Here is a 19,899-nt window from a genome sequence, read left to right as displayed (position 1 = left end):
GGGTGGGACTAATAACAACAAAATAACAAATGTAAACTGTATATGGGTACAGAAATGTTGTGAAATAGCACAGTTAGAAATATAAATCAAACTGGATGGGTATCAGAAATAGAGTAAGGCCAGGACTAAAAACAAACAACATATAACTATTGTCAAATAGATTGTGTCTGTAAAATGTGAATAGTATGTATAAACTGTTTGGCCATAATGACCATTGTTATGTTTGGAGGAAAAAGGCGGATGCTTGCAAGCCGAAGAACACCATCCCAACCGTGAAGCACGGGGGTGGCAGCATCATGTTGTGGGCTTGCTTTGCTGCAGAAGGGACTGGTGAACTTCACAAAATAGATGGCATCATGAGGAGGAAAATTATGTGGATATATTGAAGCAACATCTCAAGACATCAGTCAGGAAGTTAATGCTTGGTTGCAAATGGGTCTTCCAAATGGACAATGCCCCCAAGCATACTTCAAAGTTGTGGCAAAATGGCTTAAGGACAACAAAGTCAAGGTATTGGAGTGGCCATCACAAAGCCGGGACCTCAATCCTTTAGAAAATGTGTGGGCAGAACTGAAAAAGCACGTGCGAGCAAGGAGGACTACAAACCTGACTCAGTTGCACCAGCTTTGTCAGGAGGAATGGGCCAAAATTCACCCAACTTACTGTGGGAAGCTTGTGGAAGGCTACCTGAAATGTTTGACCCAAGTTAACCAACTTAAAGTCAATACTACCAAATACTAATTGAGTGTATGTAAACTTCTGACCCACTGGGAATGTGATGAAAGAAATTAAAACTGACAGAAATCATTCTCTCTACTATTATTCTGACATTTCATATTCTTAAAATAAAGTGATGATCCTAACTGACCTAAGACGGGGATTCTTTACTAGGAATAAATGTAAGGAATTGTGAAAAACTGAGTTTAAATGTATTTGGCTTAGGTGTATGTAAACTTCCAACTTCAACTGTATATACACTGCTCAAAAAAATTAAGGAAACACTTAAACAACACAATATAACTCCAAGTCAATCACACTTCTGTGAAATCAAACTGTCCACTTAGGAAGCAACACTGATTGACAATACATTTCACATGCTGTTGTGCAAATGGAATAGACAAAAGGTGGAAATTATAGGCAATTAGTAAGACACCCCCAAAAAAGGAATGGTTCTGCAGGTGGTGACCACACACCACTTCTCAGTTCCTATGCTTCCTGGCTGATGTTTTGGTCACTTTTGAATGCTGGCGGTGCTTTCACTCTAGTGGTAGCATGAGACGGAGTCTACAACCCACACAAGTGGCTCAGGTAGTGCAGCTCATCCAGGATGGCACATCAATGCGAGCTGTGGCAAAAAGGTTTGCTGTGTCTGTCAGCGTAGTGTCCAGAGCATGGAGGCGCTACCAGGAGACAGGCCAGTACATTAGGAGACGTGGAGGAGGCCGTAGGAGGGCAACAACCCAGCAGCAGGACCGCTACCCCCGCCTTTGTGCAAGGAGGTGCACTGCCAGAGCCCTGCAAAATGACCTCCAGCAGGCCACAAATCTATTGTTTCCAGTACTTGTCTTGTATTTTTGTAACGGCTTTCTTCCTGGGATGAAGGAGAGGACCAAAATGCAGCGCGGCTAGTGTTCAACATGATTTAATAAAGAAGAGACGATAACGTGAACACTATACAAAATACAAAATAACAAATGCGAAAACCGAGAGAGTCCTATCTGGTGCAGAACACAAAGACAGAAGACAACCACCCACAATCCCCAATACAAAACAAGCCACCTATATATGATTCTCAATCAGGGACAACGATTGACAGCTGCCTCTGATTGAGAACCATATTAGGCTGAACACAGAAACAGACAAACTAGACACACAACATAGAATGCCCACCCAGCTCACGTCCTGACCAACACTAAACAAGCAAAACACACAAGAACTATGGTCAGGACGTGACAATTTTCGCGGTTTTATCATCTATGTAAAATATCTGTCTGATTAGGATGAATAATATCCGACAAAACCTTTTTAATTCTATGTGCCAGGCATTTAGCTAGAATTTTTGCATCACAGCACTGAAGCTACAGAAGCCTCCAACTGTTTAAATGGACTGGATCTTTATATATACCACTTGGATCCTGTTTCAGTAATAATGAAATCAGACCTTCTTGTTGCGTGTCTGATAATCTACCATTTATATAGCAGTGGTTAAAACATGCTAATAATGGTCCTCTGATGATATCAAAAAAGGTTTAGTATACTTCCACTGGTAGTGTATGCGATCTAGTTGGTAGCAGGTGTTGACAAAACATTTATGAACAAATTAAAATTAAAACAAAATAAAACTCGACAACAGGTTCTTATTCACCATTATTCACGATTCATAAAGTAAACTTTTGACCTCTTTATTTATAAGAATCTTTAGGGGTGTCAATAATTTTGATCCAACCTTTTTGAGAAAAAATGTATTACTTTTTAAACAAAATCTCTTTCTCTGAGAAACTGTATTAGTAGAAAAGTAAAATTTCCCTATTTTTTTGCATTTAATATAGCTCAGTATTTGAGTAATATATTTTATACAGTCCTTACGGTACATCTCCTTGAAAATAGAAAAATGCTAGATGATGATTGCAGTTGCTATGGCAAGATGTTGTTTCCAATGATAGGTTTGGCTTGACCCTACAGCCTACAGACGAATACATGAATGAGGAATGATAGATATGTGCAGCAAGATATTACAACATCATTATTTCAAACTGGAAAGGTCCAAAGCTTCTCCAGACCTTAGACCTCCCTAGTTTTAAACTTTGAGAAAGTAGAATAATTACATATCTGTCGTTCTGTAATTTGGAGAGCCTTGGGCACATTAATAAACTAACAAGGAAAAATACGGAGATCCCATGGGGTTGGAGTGGGTTTAGTGCAGGTGCAGCAAACATCCATTTGGATGGTGTCCTGTCTCCATGTGCTCTGTGTCCAATTACACTAACGTAACATCCAGGGGCCCAGTTGTTTAGATGCAGAGGTAACAGTGTGGTGGGCTGTGGGCACAGCCACAGCCAGTAGCAGAGAGAACAGTTGGTCTTCTGTTGCTCAGCCCAATCCTCCCAGTGTTGTAGCTGTAGGGAGAGGTTGCATGTGAGTGATGAGGTGTGTGTGTGTGTGTGTGTGTGTGTGTGTGTGTGTGTGTGTGTGTGTGTGTGTGTGTGTGTGTGTGTGTGTGTGTGTGTGTGTGTGTGTGTGTGTGTTTTTGTGTGCAAGTGTGCGTGCATCCTTCTGTGTGTGTGTGTGGGCATATACACTGAGAGGAAATACACTGTGCTGAAATACACTGTGTGCTAAAATGCACTGTTGAAATGCATTGTGCTGAAATACACTGTGCAGAAATACAATGTGCTGTAATACACTGTTCTTGTAATACACTGTGCCGTAATACACTGTTCTGTAATACACTTTTCTGTTTGCCCTGTGGGTGTGCAGCTGCTCTAGGCAAGCTCAGCTGCCACCGCACCCCGGAGGGAGGGTGGTCCAGGTGCCATTCTTACCCCTCATCTGCTCAAATGGCTTTTTGGGATACTATGCCCGCTTACAAACACACAACAACCCACACACCCGTGCCAGGTCTCTGCTGCGAGCCAATGAAGGTAGGAACAACATGTTGGATCCTGGAAGACACCAGGCCATCATTAACATGAACCTAGGCCAAGCTGTGAGCAGCAGTGTTAGCAGCAGGGTAGGTGTGTAGCACTATGGCTGGCTAATTGGGCGGACAAAGAGGCAGGCAGAAAGAACTGCAGAGAGGCAGAATGGCAGATGTGGAGGTGGTGGCAGTGTACCCTGGTACTCTACTTTGTGGTGGGAGGTTTTCCATGAGCCTACTACCTCGACAACATTATGCTTGTACTCCTTTATACCAAACTTCATTTTTTTTCAGCTGCAAGTGAGATCTAAGGGCATCTTAGCCAATTGCTGTTTTTATTACTGATTGGGCCAGGGAGTTCTTTCAATTCAATCAGCCTGTGAAGACTGACCCTGCCTGAATGAAAGAAGCCTCTGAGTGTATCTCACTTATGAGACATTGTGGCATAATGCCATTATGTATTTAAGATGAGCTACTTGGCCATTCTGCTTGGATAGCTTTGTCCTTGGAGAACAGGAGGGAAGAGAGTGACGGCCGCCAAAACGCCCAATGAGAAGGACTCTGGGATGGGATCTCTGGTCGCCAACTTGCCGCCCTCTGACCCCCATGGAGACAGACAGTCACTTAATAAAGAAGTCTGTTTGTCACTTTGATGTATAAATGCATGAGTGAGAGTGAGCTTGTTTGAGGCTTCACGCGACAGGCCCATCAATATGCAGGGCCATTAATTCCTCAGATTCATCAGGCGAGTGATATAGAGACGGTGGGAGGGGTGCTGGGAAAAGTAGTGGTGGTGATAATGCCAGTAGAGCGACAACAACAGGACGGCTAAAAAAGAGGAAGATAGTGTAGTCTGATGATTGCTTTTGATCGGAAGTTCAAAGAGTGGAGCAGATGGCATTTTTGAACAATCAGCCAACTTCTCTAGATTTCCCAGAGATGGTGCCAACGTAAATGGCTTTCTTCCCTTTCTTAAAGCTCAATTTCCACTCTCTTTGGGTCATTGTAGACAGCTGTTCCTCCATGAGGATAAGCCTCCAGGAGCAAAGGCTGTTTCTGAAGGATGGGGAGTCTGTTTATTTGCTACTAGAGCGGTGGCATATCCCTAGCCATATGGAAATGGATGCTGTCTGCTGGTTGGCCCAGTGTATTACTGGAGGTGGGCACACAGGGGCAGACAACTGCAGGTTCACAGCTTGACTAGCCCCCAAAGCCAACACCATGCATTTATTTACCCACTCATACAATGCAGGCATATGTCTTTGCCATTCAGACTGTAGGCCCTTTGTTTGGGCCTTTTACATTTTCAAGTATACCTGCAAGGTTCAACAGTAGATCTGACGCATGGTTTACTTTCAAAAGTTTGAAGAGAAAACAGCGGAGGTTAGTGGGCATAGCTTAGTTGAGTGATGGTACAGATGCTACTGATCTCCATTCAAAACGTGACATGAACGTGACGATACAATGAATTCAGATTAAGCCACTGCACCTGAATATATTCCTTATTATGACATCATTACACCTCTGGCATACTCGAACTAGCAACCAAAACTCATTTCCAATCCATGTTTTTTTCCAGATGAATTTGTCATTATCTGCTTGATTGGGCAACAAGGGCATTAAGCGGAGCTTAGTAACAAACAAAAATCCTCCCCCACCACACATCTGCATGTTTTCTATTAATTAGTCTCAACAAATGGCATTATTATCCTGCTGCTCGCCTTATTTGCAATGCAAACACGTTAGCCTTAACCCCCACCTCTCCCATCAGCCCTTGTGTGTGGGATGCCGTGTTCGCTTGTTGGACGCAGCTCCTCAGACAGATAGACACACCCAGCCAGGCTGAAGATGTTATCACAAGGCTTGCTACATGGTGTTATCAGTTCAGATTTGGACTAGGTGATTTTCAGGCTTTGCCTTAACACTGGAAAGTCTATAGAGCACAATATAAAGGCTGCCCAAAGTCATGGTGTTGTTGAGAGAGAATCATGAGCTAACCCTGCTATTAAATAATTACAGTGAGCTCATTTACTCACTCACACAACTAAAGTCAGCACTCTGTCCATGGTCCTGAACTCATTCTGCCTCCTGCTAAAAATCCCATTTGGCAAAAGATGCTAATGTGCTTAACCCCCAGGTCAGATAACTCCATATGAACTTATGTTGAGCTGAAAATGCTGAGGCCAATGTAATTCACAAGCACATTAAAGTGATGATAAAGCAAAATAGTCCACACAAATATATTGGATTTGACACAGGCTTATGCTGTGCATTAAAGTTTTGGGGTAATGTTTAGATTACTCCAAATTAGACTGAGAGAGTTAAGGCTTTTTAACTGGGAAATGTGACCAAAATAAAAATGCTCCATATTCGTGTTAAATCTACAAACATTTTAATTATTTTTGTTGTAGCTGACATTATCACATTGAACCAGAACCTCAATTAGTCAACTTTGAATGAGAGGATTGGAGACAATCATTAAAATTCATACGTGGAGACACACGTACACACACAGCTTTCCTCTCTTTCTCAATAGCATTTAAACATAGAGAAATACAGTATTAGATTAGGTTGTCAGTACCGTGTCTTCTGCATCACAGTAGCATATATCTCTCTCTCTTTCTTTTGCTCTCTGTTTCTTTCCCTCTCTGAAATGCACTCACAGACACATGCCATCTCATGACTGTCAAATATCACTCTGTATCTGTGACAGAAGATCACTATCAACCCTCTCCATAACCATCCTCTCTTCTCCTCTCCCACTGTAAGTGGCCTCCATTGAAATAGATAAATAAATAAAAAGCACAACCTAAATACTCAGCATTCCAAAGAGAATTCCATGCTGGGCAGACTAACTAAAATAGGACATGATGTGAGAATGTGTAGTGCTGCTTCACTGGCACCTCAAAGACTCTCTGTACTGTAACTAACCTTCATGAACGCCTAGGCTGGACTAATAGCCTTTATTCACCTGGAACTGGCATTGATCCTGCCTGCCTTTGTTGGAGGGGCCTGGGAACAGTTGTTCACCAGTCATAACACATGAGATACAACATACAAAGGAAACGAGTATTGATTTTGTCTTAGTACTTGACATGGGCTACACACATGGCTGTAATGTAAGTTATTTCAGACTTTTTATCTAGAGTTTGTCTTGGTAACACAGCAACTGTACTATTAAGTTGCCCATTCAGGCCTGAATGGTGTGTGGGGCCCAATGCAATATTTGGTTTGAGGAGAGTTTAAAGCAACCCAAAAGAGTTGCAGGGAACATGGTCATGTAGTGTATTCTCTGAGCTTAGCCTTGATCGGGTTGTACTGGGTAGGTGACCCAAAAAAAACAAAGAACATGTTGAATTTGCATCCTCCTGCATCCTCCCCCCCTTTCACACTCTATTTCAGTGTGAAGGGGCTAGAGTGGTTTTTCTTTTGGTCCCTACCCCAAAACTTTACTGCACAGCATTCCCACAGGTACCTCCCTGTTCTGTGAGCAGACAGCTGTCTCTCATCAATATTTACCTCCCCCTGTCATACACACTGCCCCCTGTGGAGAGGAGAACAGGGCCTCTGTGGTGACTACTCTGCCAAGGAGAGGTTTGGGGGTAAAGAGGGTGCATGTCTACCTCTCTCTACCTTGCCAATTGCTCCATCATTTATTCATTTAACACCTGTTTTCTCTTGTTACAATGGGAAACCAAATGGATACCAATTTTTGCCCATTTCCTCCACTAGACAATTCTTCCTCTGTATTCACACTCAAGTGGTCTTTAGGCCGTCTATAAATGCTCATTGTAAGCTGATCCCAATAGCTCTATCCACCTCCTGATATGCATATCATTGCATATAGGCTACGTACTCCTCGCTCTCATTTTCCTCTGAATGATATTGGTTTCAACAGTGTATTTTGAGCGTTTCATATCCAGTCGCGAGGCATGAACCCCATAATCAAATGAGTCAGCATGGGAAGTGATCAAATTGCTACTCAGCACCAATGACTCAAAGTTAAATTACAGTGCCTTTTATTTCTCGATCTCAGCATGATACCAGGGACGGAGGCGGGGAGCACCAGCCTCGCTACCTGTCCACAGGCCAAGTGTAGAGGTGGAGGTGGAGAGTGGCAGAAGGTGAGTGGGAGGCCTGGGGTTAGACAAGAGGTGAGTGGGACGCAACATGATGCTAGACAATTTGGTCCTGCTCACACTCATTTGTTCATCACCCTGTGAAAAACTGTAGTTGAAGCCCCAGTTTTGCAAGTTGCAAAGATCGTTTTCCAGGATTGTTTGCAAGCAGCTACTCCTTCCCCTTGTTAAGCCTTTTGTCACGTCCACAGGAAGCCAGATGTGGGAACATGCCCGTGACAGCCATCATACCGTAGCTCCTCATTACTCTCCATGTCACACAATCACAACACACCGCACTTCCTCTCACTTTGCATGACAAAAACATTAGAACAAACTGCGAGGGCTGCAAACACCAACAACTGTTAATCATTTTTACACCGGCGCCTCCAATCGCCTACATGCTGGCATTGAGCTGTAATGTGCCTCTCGTGGTGTACATAATGAAAGAATGGAGCCGTCACTTGTAATGGATCTCTAAATAGCATTTTCTGCTTTATTAGTCGTACTTAATGGTGTTGAAGGGGGCTGATGCGAAATCCCTTTGTTCAGAATCATTGTGAATAGTTCTTGATCGAAAAAGATTTTCTGAAAATTGAGGCTCTATGTGTTTTACACACTGGGCTTACTTTTCCTATTTTAGAGGGGATTGTGCATGCTCTCGTCAAAAAGATTGATGGCATAGGAGAGGAAATAAAAGAGCCAGGGATATGTGCACAATGCCGAGAAGAGATTGTTGGAGCAAAGAAAAAATCCCATTCACTTAAGATAGACGGGTCCAGTGATATTTCATCACTGGAAACAAAAAGGTGATCTCATACTAACTCACACAAGAAATGCAAACTCAAAACCAATTATGAATATTCATCAGAGCTTAAAATGAATCTAGATGTTTATAATGGGTTTTTAACTGCAACTGTCAAAATGGCCTCTTTGTGCTAATACCTCCACTTTCAAGTAGAAAAGGTAAACATAGAAAAACACAAAGAAACGTCTTATTCATCGAGTCAGGGGCTGATACTGTGGTGGGAAATACCCTGGGGCACATTAAAGTTTGGTCGGCGACCAGGTTATAGGCCTTTAGAGAAGGGGAAACTCACGTTGGATGTCAATGTTGACGCTGGTCTCTTTGCCATTGGGCACAGCCTTGTTGGACGCTCGACAGATGATCTGCTGGCCTGTCTCGATGTTGGAGGCAGACAGGTAGAGGGTGCTAACCGTACTCTCCCTCCTTCCATCACGAAGCAGTGTCTGAGAGGAGAAAAAAAATGAAAGAGTTTAGAGTTCAACGATGATATGGTAGTGGAGATAGTGGGACAGTCTGAATAACACGATCAATCGAAACTCAAGGCCTGGAACGCAAATGCAGCAATTCACCTGGATGCCCTGGGGACAACAAAGGCAAATAAACCCCTGGCATGCTCAAGCCTGTAGTCTTTCTCCAAGGCTGATTGATCCGAAAAAAGGAATCTGTTTCTGAGCCTCTTTTGTGTGTCTGGAGCTGTGCCCTGGCGCATAGCTTGTCATACTCCACAAAGGAAATCAATCTTCTTTTCAGTGCTCATTCTCCGAGCTGTAGCCCTTCTTGCATTGTGAGAGCCACCTTGAGGCCACCCGGTACAATTCTGCGTTGCCTAGTGCTCAGGGAGGACTGTGGGAGCCCTGCTAACCACCATGCAACAGCGCAAGCTCACCCACCAGAACAAATTGGCCATGCCAGGAGCACTGTGTGGCAAACCACAAAGTCAAGACTGACACTGCTTCAAATAATACTCTATTGGTGCTCTATACAAATATAGTGTTCATTAACACAACCTATGGGTTAGCTTTACAAATAAACTACTGGGATTCATAGTAGAAGCTCTTGTAATATTATACTTATTCACTCAATGAAACAGGTAAAAATATGATGGCCGTTAATATTAGGGATCTGACCCTTTTTTTTAATTTTCACCTAAGATGACATACCCAAATCTAACTGCCTGCAGCTCAGGACCTGTAGCAAGGAGATGCATTTTCTTGATTCCATTTGAAAGGAAACCCTTTGTAGTTTGTGGAAATGTGAAAGTAATGTAGGAGAATATAGCACATTAGATCTGGTAAAACATAATACAAAGAAAAAACATGCGTTTAAAAAATAAATAAATTGTACCATCATTTTTGAAACGCAAGAGAAAGGCCATAATTAATTATTCTAGCCCAGGTGCAATTTAGACTTTGGCCACTAGATGGCAGCAGTGCATGTGCAAAGTTTTAGACTGATCCCATGAACTATTGCATATCTATTCAAAATGTTCTATCAAGACTGTTCAAAAGTGCCTAATTGGTTTATTCATACATTTTCAAGTTCATAATTGTGCACTCTCCTCAAACAATAGCAATGGTATTCTTTCACTGTAATAGCTACTATAAATTGGTCAGTGCAGTTAGATTAACAAGAATTTAAGCTTTCTGCCCATATCAGATATGTTTATGTCCTGGGAAATGTTCTTGTTACTTAAAACGTCATGCTAATCACATTAGCACACATTTGCTCAACCGTCCTGAGGATGGGACACCAATCTGTAGAGATCCTTAAGAGGTTTTAGGTTTACTTTTCACTTATAGAGGTCCAGCTATAGAGGACATGTTATACAATGGCAAGTTGGGACATGTTGCTCATCATTATGTAAACTCCTTTGGTGCTTTGTGTGTGTGTGTGTGTGTGTGTGTGTGTGTGTGTGTTTGTGTGTGTGTGTGTGTGTGTGTGTGTCCGTCCCACTATAGCCGCAAAACAAAATGCTCCTCTGCAATTTCTTTACAGTTTATTCAGGATTCAATGACTCACTTTACAAACAAATGGGTTGTGATGAAACCCTTTCTTTGCTAGCAGTATGATGAGGAGCTCTGATGAGAAAATACCATAGACAAGAAAGCTCATCAAACTTCCTTTGAGGACCTTTATGCACTTTTCAAACCAAGGTCATGACTTGCGTGGGAGGAAATTTGAAACATTACAGCTGCCCTCTGAAACCGGCTCTCAACAAGTCCTTGTTTTATAATCATATCTGTAAATTCGCCAAAAGGTGACAATAAATATTTTAGCTGCAATGATCGTTACATATTAAAGCATGTCACAATGAAAGCTACTGACAGGTTTCTGGATAATGGCAGTAATTACCACCTCATTTCTCTACTTTCATGAAAGTTTGAGAATTGTAATGAAACCCAGCTAGATATGCCACACTGACTGCATATTAAAGTGTCAAGGAACCTGGCATTATATTAGCTGTGTGCCAAGAGGTTTGGAGGTTTTGCTTCAATGCATGTCTTTTCATCATCTTACTTTTCTGCCTTCTCCAGTCAACGACTGTCTTCTTAAGATATACAGGTACCTGCCAAAATCTCTTAAGAAGGCGTTGGGCCACCATGAGCCAGAACAGCTTCAGTGCACCTTGGCATAGATTCTACAATTGTCTGGAACTCTATTGGAGTGATGCGACACCATTCTTCTATGAGAAATTCCATCATTCAATTGATTGTTGATGGTGGTCGAAAACACTGTCTCAGGAGCTGCTCCAGAATCTCCCATAAGTGTTTAATTGGGTTGAGATCTGGTGACTGAGATGACCATGGCATATGTTTTACATCATTTTCATGCTCATAAAACAATTCAGTCACCACTCGTGCCCTGTGGATGGGGACATTGTCAACTTATGTGAGAATAGCCATGGTAGCCAAAAAAATGGCCTGCCCAACATTTTTATACATTACCCTAAGCATGATGGGATGTGTATTGCTTAATTAACTCAGGAACCACGCCTGTGTGGAAGCCCCTGCTTTCAATGTACTTTGTATCCCTCATTTACTCAAGTGTTTCCTGTACCTAGCTAAGCAAAAATACTATTGTCTTGGAGTGAAATAATATGTATGTAAGGAATACGCAAAATAGCATAAAGATACATGATCATATATTGTTCTTCTGCATTTGCATGAAAACATAATGACTTGGTGAAGAGTCTCAGATCTCACCAGGCTACAGAAGCCCTGGCACTCACCTCTAAAGCAGAACATATTAGCTGTCAGCAGCGGGATGTGTCGATGTAATATCCTTTCTGACACCATCAGGATTGTTTCTTTCATAGCTCTGGACCTGTCTAAAGTCATTCATCTTGTACAGCATAGAACTCAACACCCAGCCACTAGCTGTTTTAAAATAGCCCAAATTACAAATTGATGATTTCCCATATCACTGCCTGGAGCATGTGAGGAGAATACCTTTCCCAAGTTAAGAAAGGAATTGAAAAATGGTGAGGGAGAGAGTGAAGGTTGCTCTTCAAGATATGGGATAAGGGGGCATAGACAGTAGAAGGTCATATTGAACGAATATGAGTGAACCTATAGTATAGTGATAATGCTGGTTACGTTTCTACTGATAAATATGGAGCTTTTTCAATTTTTCAGGAATATCTGTAAATTGTTTTTGCCTAACCTTTAATCGAATTCTGTTTATTACAATTAACAGGAAGGCTAATAAAAAATAAAACATGCACAGTTTTCACCTTTCAGACATGCTTGAAATACTTCCATTATTTAGGTAAAAATACCAGTGAAAGGGAATATGAAGGGAGGCTCAGAGGGATGTCTAGTCCCTGTTTACGCTAATAATTTGTCTGACATTAATATTCTGCAGTTAATCTAACAATCCTTTGATATGTCCAAACATGATGTAACAGTTCTGACCTGTTTTATGTTGTTTTTATGTGTTTATGGTCAGGGCATGTGTTTTGGGTGGGCAGTCTATGTTATCTGTTTCTATGTTGGTTTTGGTTTGCCTGGTATGGCTCTTGATTAGAGGCAGGTGGTTTGCGTTTTCCTCTAATCAAGAGTCATATTTAGGTAGGGCATTCTCACTGTTTGTTTGTGGGTGATTGTCTCCTGTGATGTCTTCGTTGTGTTCGATGTGTTTTCACTTTCGGAGCTGTTTGGCTGTTCGTGTGTTTCGATGTACGTTCCTGTTCGTGAGTTTACGTTTGTCTATGTAAGTTTATGTTCAGGTTGCGTCAACGTCGTTTTGTTATTTTGTAAGTTTTGAAAGTGTTTTGTTTTGTTTAGTCGACGTCGTATTTGTATTAAAGATGGCTTATTTCCCTGACTCCGCATTTTGGTCTGAAGATCCTTCTCTCCTCACCTCATCTGAGGATGAGGAGAGCGACACCCGTAACAGAATCACCCACCTACAAAATGTGACCAAGCGGTATGGGAATGCTCGACGGAGCAACAGGAACTTCTGGACTTGGGAGGAGATCTTGGACGGTAGAGGACCTTGGGCTCAACCAGGGGAATATCGCCGTCCAAAGGAGGAATTGGAAGCAGCGAAGGCTGAGCGGCGCTGGTATGAGGAGGCAGCGCGACGACGCGGTTGGGAGCCCGTGAGTAAGACCAAAAAATTTCTTGGGGGGGGGCACACGAGGAGTGTGGCAAAGCCGGGTAAGATACCCAAGCAAACTCCCCGTGCTTACCGTGGAGGTAGAAGGCGTCGTACTGGTAAGACACCGTGTTATGCGGTAAAGCGCACGGTGTCCCCAGTACGCGTGCTTAGCCCAGTGCGGGCTATTCCACCTTGCCGCACTGGGAGGGCTAGGTTGGGCATCGAGCCGAGTGCCATGAAGCCGGCCCAACGTATCTGGTCTCCAGTACGTCTCCTCGGGCCGGTGTACATGGCACCAGCCTTACAGGTGGTGTCCCCGGTTCGCCTGCATAGGCCAGTGCGGGCTACTCCACCTCGCCGCACTGGCAGGGCTACGGGGTCCATTCAACCTGGTAGGGTTGGGGAGGCTCGGTGCTCAAGAGCACGTGTCCTCCTTCACGGTCCGGTAGACCCGGTGCCACCTCCATGTACCAGTCCTCCGGTGGCAGCCCCCCGTACCAGGCTGTCTCTCCGGGTTCTCTCTCCTGCTGTTTCCTCCTCTCCAGCGCAGCCGGTGCCTAGACCACGCACCAGGCTGTCTCTCCTTCTCCTCCCTACAGAGCTATCCGTCTCCCCAGCGCCATCTGAGCCATCCGTCTCCCCAGCGCCATCAGAGCCGTCAGCCAGACAGGAGCCGCTAGAGCCGTCAGCCAGACAGGATCTGCCAGAGCCGCCAACCAGACAGGATCTGCCAGAGCCGCCAACCAGACAGGATCTGCCAGAGCCGCCAACCAGACAGGATCTGCCAGAGCCGCCAACCAGACAGGATCTGCCAGAGCCGCCAACCAGACAGGATCTGCCAGAGCCGCCAACCAGACAGGATCTGCCAGAGCCGCCAACCAGACAGGATCTGCCAGAGCCGCCAACCAGACAGGATCTGCCAGAGCCGCCAACCAGACAGGAGCAGCCAGAGCCGTCAGAGAGCCATGAGCAGCCAGAGCCGTCAGAGAGCCATGAGCAGCCAGAGCCGTCAGAGAGCCATGAGCAGCCAGAGCCGTCAGAGAGCCATGAGCGTCGAGAGCCGTCAGCCTGCCATGAGCGTCGAGAGCCGTCAGCCTGCCATGAGCGTCGAGAGCCGTCAGCCTGCCATGAGCGTCGAGAGCCGTCAGCCTGCCATGAGCGTCGAGAGCCGTCAGCCTGCCATGAGCGTCGAGAGCCGTCAGTCTGCCATGAGCGTCGAGAGCCGTCAGCCTGCATGGACCTGCCAGAGCCGTCCAGCCAGGACCTGCCAGAGCCGTCCAAACAGGACCTGCCAGAGTCCTTCAGCCGGGATCTGCCCCTTGTCCCGGTGTTGCCCCTTGTCCCGGTGCTGCCCCTTGTCCCGGTGCTGCCCCTTGTCCCGGTGCTGCCCCTTGTCCCGGTGCTGCCCCTTGTCCCGGTGCTGCCCCTTGTCCCGGTGCTGCCCCTTGTCCCGGTGCTGCCCCTTGTCCCGGTGCTGCCCCTTGTCCCGGTGCTGCCCCTTGTCCCGGTGCTGTCCCTTATTCCGGTGCTGGTCCTTATCCTGGTGCTGCCCCTTGTTCCGGTGCTGCCCCTTGTCCCGGTGCTACCCCTTGTCCCGGTGCTGCCCATTGTCCCGGTGCTGCCCATTGTCCCGGTGCTGCCCCTTGTTCCGGTGCTGGCCGTTTATTTAGGGGAGGGTAGTGTTAGGGTGGTCAGTAGAAGGGGTAGACAGAAGAGGGGAGTGACTATGGTGGTATGGGGACAGCGTCCTGAGCCGGAACCACCACCGTGGTCAACTGCCCACCCGGACCCTCCCCTGGACTTTGTGCTGGTGCGCCCGGCGTGCGCATCTTGAGGGGGGGGGTACTGTAACAGTCCTGACCTGTTTTATGTTGTTTTTATGTGTTTATGGTCAGGGCATGTGTTTTGGGTGGGCAGTCTATGTTATCTGTTTCTATGTTGGTTTTGGTTTGCCTGGTATGGCTCTTGATTAGAGGCAGGTGGTTTGCGTTTTCCTCTAATCAAGAGTCATATTTAGGTAGGGCATTCTCACTGTTTGTTTGTTGGTGATTATCTCCTGTGATGTCTTCGTTGTGTTCGATGTGTTTTCACTTTCGGAGCTGTTTGGCTGTTCGTGTGTTTCGATGTACGTTCCTGTTCGTGAGTTTACGTTTGTCTATGTAAGTTTATGTTCAGGTTGCGTCAACGTCGTTTTGTTATTTTGTAAGTTTTGAAAGTGTTTTGTTTTGTTTAGTCGACGTCGTATTTGTATTAAAGATGGCTTATTTCCCTGACTCCGCATTTTGGTCTGAAGATCCTTCTCTCCTCACCTCATCTGAGGATGAGGAGAGCGACACCCGTAACACATGAAATGTTGTTCCAAGTTAAATTAAATCAGTATTTGTAAAATTGCAGCCCAAACCAGAAGCACATTTCAAAGCTCATTACTGTATATTAATTTCTCTAAGAAAAAATATAAATTGCATAAACTTTGTACAACATATTTCTACAAAAGACAAAATAATATATGTTCACAATTTTCTCTGGTCATGAGGTTTGTCACGTTCTGACCATAGTTCTTTTGTATTTTCTTTGTTTTAGTGTGGTCAGGGCGTGAGTTGGGTGAGTAATCTATGTTTTCTATTTCTGTGTTGGTTTTCTGTGTTTGGCCTGATATGGTTCTCAGTCAGAGGCAGCTGGCAATCATTGTCCCTGATTGGGAACCACATTTAGGTAGCCTGTTTTCTGTTGGGTTTTGTGGGAGGTTGTTTTCAGTCTTTGTGTGTCTGCACCAGATAGAACTATTTCGGTTTTCACTTTGTTGTTTTTGTATTTTGAGTTGTTCACTTCATTAAATTAAGATGAACACTAATCACGCTGCGCTTTGGTCCTCTCCTTCTTCCACCGACGAAAGCCGTTACAGGGTTAAAGAGGTCTTACTTAAATAAGTTATATAATCCTACTACCAGAAAGTCAGATCATTTCTAACGTTCTGTTTAACAACATTTATTAAATTACTCTTTTAGTGCACCCAAGGCCTACTTTTAATTTCTCTTGCACAAAGCCAGTGAGGTTAATTAGCTTGACAAGAGAGAAAAACAATGGAAGAGAGAGAGACTGATACTTGTTGAATCATTTGAAAAAGGTTAAATGTAGCGAGTAATATGGAAATTCTGGGAAAGTAAGGGGTACTATAGATTATTATGCAGGGAAAGTACTGGGAACTCTAGCTGTCTCTTGAGTGTGAAAAATGTGACATGTATTATACACTCTTTAAAGTGAATGAGTTACTTTTTCCCGGGATGATTTCCCCCTGCCTCACTTGGTATTGAGCATTACTATTAACCCTCCTGCTGTGTTCCACTCGAATTGGACCAATTTACACATTTTTTCTCTGAAAAATTTAGTTAATTTAATCTGATTGTCATAAGGTTCCATGACTGTGTCCACACAGGGCATCTGAATACACAATATAAATGTTGATGATTTTCATTACATTTTGGGTGTTTTATTTAACTTTTGTACACCTGTGGTGTTCCCGGCCAAAAAAGACTGGTCATTAGAAATGAATGGGTGAGACTACAATTAGTGTATAAAATTGAGTTCAGGCACATGCCCATTCATCAGATGGACACAGTTCCTCTCCCAGACCCCCACATGCATGTGTATTTGAGCACACGCGCACACGCACGCACACACACACACACACACTAACCTCACTCCCCTTCTTGGCTTCCATGGCAACCCCCATGGGAACTTTTCCCCAATAGAATCTCTTCCCTACGGGAACCACACCTGTTGACATTCTCACAAACAATCGCAACGTTGTTTCAATAATATATAGAACTTTTCTCGCAGCTCTGGAATATAAAGCTTTTTCGAGGTCTTGCTTACAATTCATTCTGTGGCAGCAGAATGACCAAAAATACAGTATCTGAGGCTCTTGATCATATCTTTGATCGTGACACTGGTGAGGAGTGAGTCCTTGTTACACTTTGACACAAAGTTGTCTGTGATAAATAGCACAATATGTTTCATCTGAGTATTTGTTATAGTCAAAATAATCCATACATTATACTTTTTTTACTCAAAATGTAGTTGTATGAGCTCAGGTCGATGAGGCCTACAGGCTATAAATAACAAGTAGAAGTTCAAAACGTGTAATGTTCACAATAAATTAAGTTGATAAAAAGATCTAACACAACATTAGGTTATAATACATGGATTATTATTGCTTTATAATGAGCTATAATGGGGCGGTCATTTTGGACCGGGAACACAGAATGTATTAACATGAAACAAACACAACAGGAGGGTTAAAAGAAAATCTCTAATTATACAGAAAACTTTGCTGAGATGAAGGTTGGGAGGAAAATAATGAAATTGAGAGACAGATAAAGAAGCATCTTCGAAGGTTTGTGGGGGAGTGGGGGAGGAATGAGCAGGGACACTTATCTGTGGGGGAAGAGAGGGACGATAAGCAGAACGTCTTTTCTGGTGTCATGCATTTGAATCTTCACAGAGTAATGGATTCCCTCAGCCCTGTCGAAGTTACTATGATGACACCACTTACATCTTTTCATCAGTCCATCCATAAGGAGCTGACTGAAATGTGGTTTGGGTTTACATTTACATTATACATTTGAGTCATTTAGCAGATGCCCTTATCCAAAGTGACTTACAGTAGTGAGTGCATTCATTTTCCTACTTGTTCGTACTAGTCCCCCGTGGAATGGAACCGAATACGAGACAGTTAGGATTTAGACATTCTCCCTTGTTCTCAAATTCAGATTTTCCATCATCTGAAGCTTGTACTAGGCCTCCTCACAATGTACTGTATGCAATGAGCATAAAAATCTACATCCGTAGGTACCAGGTCAAGCCCATACTCAATGCCATTCACATGCAGTATAACCAGCTCTTTTGAATGACTTCTTCATATAATCAGACCATACCAGGTCCAAGTACTTGTCACAAAGTAACAACCTACTTAAAGATAAATGGCAGATAACCGATCCATTAGGATTTTGAGAAAGGTCATTCTGAGACCTATAGGGGTCAAAGCCATTCTTGTAGAGTAGAGGAAGCCATGCATCAGGAAACTACCATCTTACTCTGGCACATCTGGCCATATTACCTCCCATCATCTGTGGGGTGTGTAGCGAGGCGAGGGTCGAGGTGGGGCAGGACAGCCAATTATCCTCTCAAAAGCTACATTTCTCAGGAGACAATCATCCACTTTTAATTGAACACATTTATATTTAATGGTAGTGATATGAGGGGAAGGCTGTGGCTAGAGACTGCATGGCTCAGCTGCTGCTGCAATCCATCAGCTGGGCTACAATGTCCCCCCATCACTGCTGCTGCTGTTTCAGAAAGAGGAAGTGTATGTAGGAAGCACGCTATCCCCCCTACTATTAGCAAACGGCACCTTGTTTTATTCAATTGGGCTTGTGCCATATCCCAGCCCAATCAATGGCATTTATCTGCTCTTTGAAAAAAGCCGATAATGGGATGAGACAGCGGCGAGAGAGTTGGTGCCCGCTCGCTCTCCTTCTTTATATGGAAATTCCGACAGTGGCATTGATTACATGTTTAGCCCGCGGGTTAGTGTCATTGAATTGCCAGAGGGGCCAGCTGGCAGTCTGGTGTGGCATTGTGTGTGGTGATGGTTGAGTTGAAGGCTAGGGTTGGTTGGCAGAGCATCTTCTCTGAATATCACAGATCAGGGACGGCTTCTCCAATAGAGAAGTGACCAAACAGATCTCTTTATGGACCCTGCCACTGAAAAGAGAGAAGCATGGCACCTAGGAGACAGCAAAGGTGCTGGAGAGTCACCGACTTGCATTCTTATTGCCCAACATCTGCTTGTTTGAGTAGAGGCATTAGCTGGGCGAAGAGGACAAACATCTTTTAGACATCCCAGAGAAGACACTGTATTTTCGGGGGATTTTATTCCAATCAAACTAGGCTGAATGCTGAGGCACAGTTTACAGATGGCACAAGTAATCACCCGTCACAGACGGCTAGTGCTCTTAAAGTGGCTATTCACAACAAATTTCAAGGAAAGGATTGACTAGCATCAACAGGAATTTGATGAGTAATATAACCTATTACATGGAAGAAATAGTGTTTGAGGGCTTTTGTTTCTACCTATGGGAATGGGTAAGTGTTTAACCACTCCCCCCTCAAAAACCCCAGCCCTCCCTCCACCCTTAAAAAACAAACTGTGTATTACACACCTCGATGCTTACCTTGGAGTACATGGCTCCATTGAGGACCTCTCCATTGCGGATCCAGATGATGGATGCTGCTGGCTTGGCGTTGTCAGCGTGGCAGGTCAGGTTTAGGGGATCTCCTGCTCTCAGGCTCACCACCGGACCACCACGGATCACTGGGTCCTCAGGAGGCACTGGAGGGAAAACAGAAAGGCGTTGTGTTGTAGCTATGTTATAAACATGTAATGGCCTATACCTGTGTACAACAACAACTGTTTCTTCAAGCCACAGTGTCATTATGTTCACTGATGAAGGTATATGATCAAACCTCATCCATCCTCAGACTCATCCATTGGATTGATAGAAGATATGTCTTGGACATAAGCAGGTTCATATAAGGTGAGCCCTGTATCTGTGTGACTGTGTAAAACTGCTTGTTCTCACTTTTTGAGTAATACCTGTGTGAGTCAAAGACAGGGAGAATACTTCAAATACAATATAGCTTTATGAATGACAGGTGAGGTGAGGGGTTTCAGT

The 19,899-nt window shown here is 44.0% G+C and overlaps 1 protein-coding gene across 8 annotated transcripts in view; it reads right to left on the bottom strand.

Moving 5' to 3' along the window:
- LOC129822117 (kin of IRRE-like protein 3) overlaps positions 1–19,899 on the bottom strand; it is a 219,401-nt gene that overhangs the window by 48,861 nt on the left and 150,641 nt on the right. For 5 of the 8 annotated variants that reach the window (XM_055880073.1, XM_055880080.1, XM_055880077.1 and 2 more), the window contains exons 4-5: positions 19,387–19,556; positions 8,856–9,006 (exon numbers count right to left, since the gene is read on the bottom strand). In XM_055880073.1, the coding sequence (XP_055736048.1) occupies positions 8,856–9,006; positions 19,387–19,556 (321 nt within the window). The remainder of the gene's footprint in view (positions 1–8,855; positions 9,007–19,386; positions 19,557–19,899) is intronic. The other 3 variants (XM_055880075.1, XM_055880079.1, XM_055880076.1) reach the window with 1 other exon arrangement.

The sequence above is a fragment of the Salvelinus fontinalis genome, chromosome 24, assembly GCF_029448725.1.
Source record: "Salvelinus fontinalis isolate EN_2023a chromosome 24, ASM2944872v1, whole genome shotgun sequence".
Lineage (NCBI taxonomy): Eukaryota > Metazoa > Chordata > Actinopteri > Salmoniformes > Salmonidae > Salvelinus > Salvelinus fontinalis.
The sequence above is the reverse complement of the archived record's forward strand: the minus strand, read 5'-3'. Positions and strand labels throughout refer to the sequence as shown.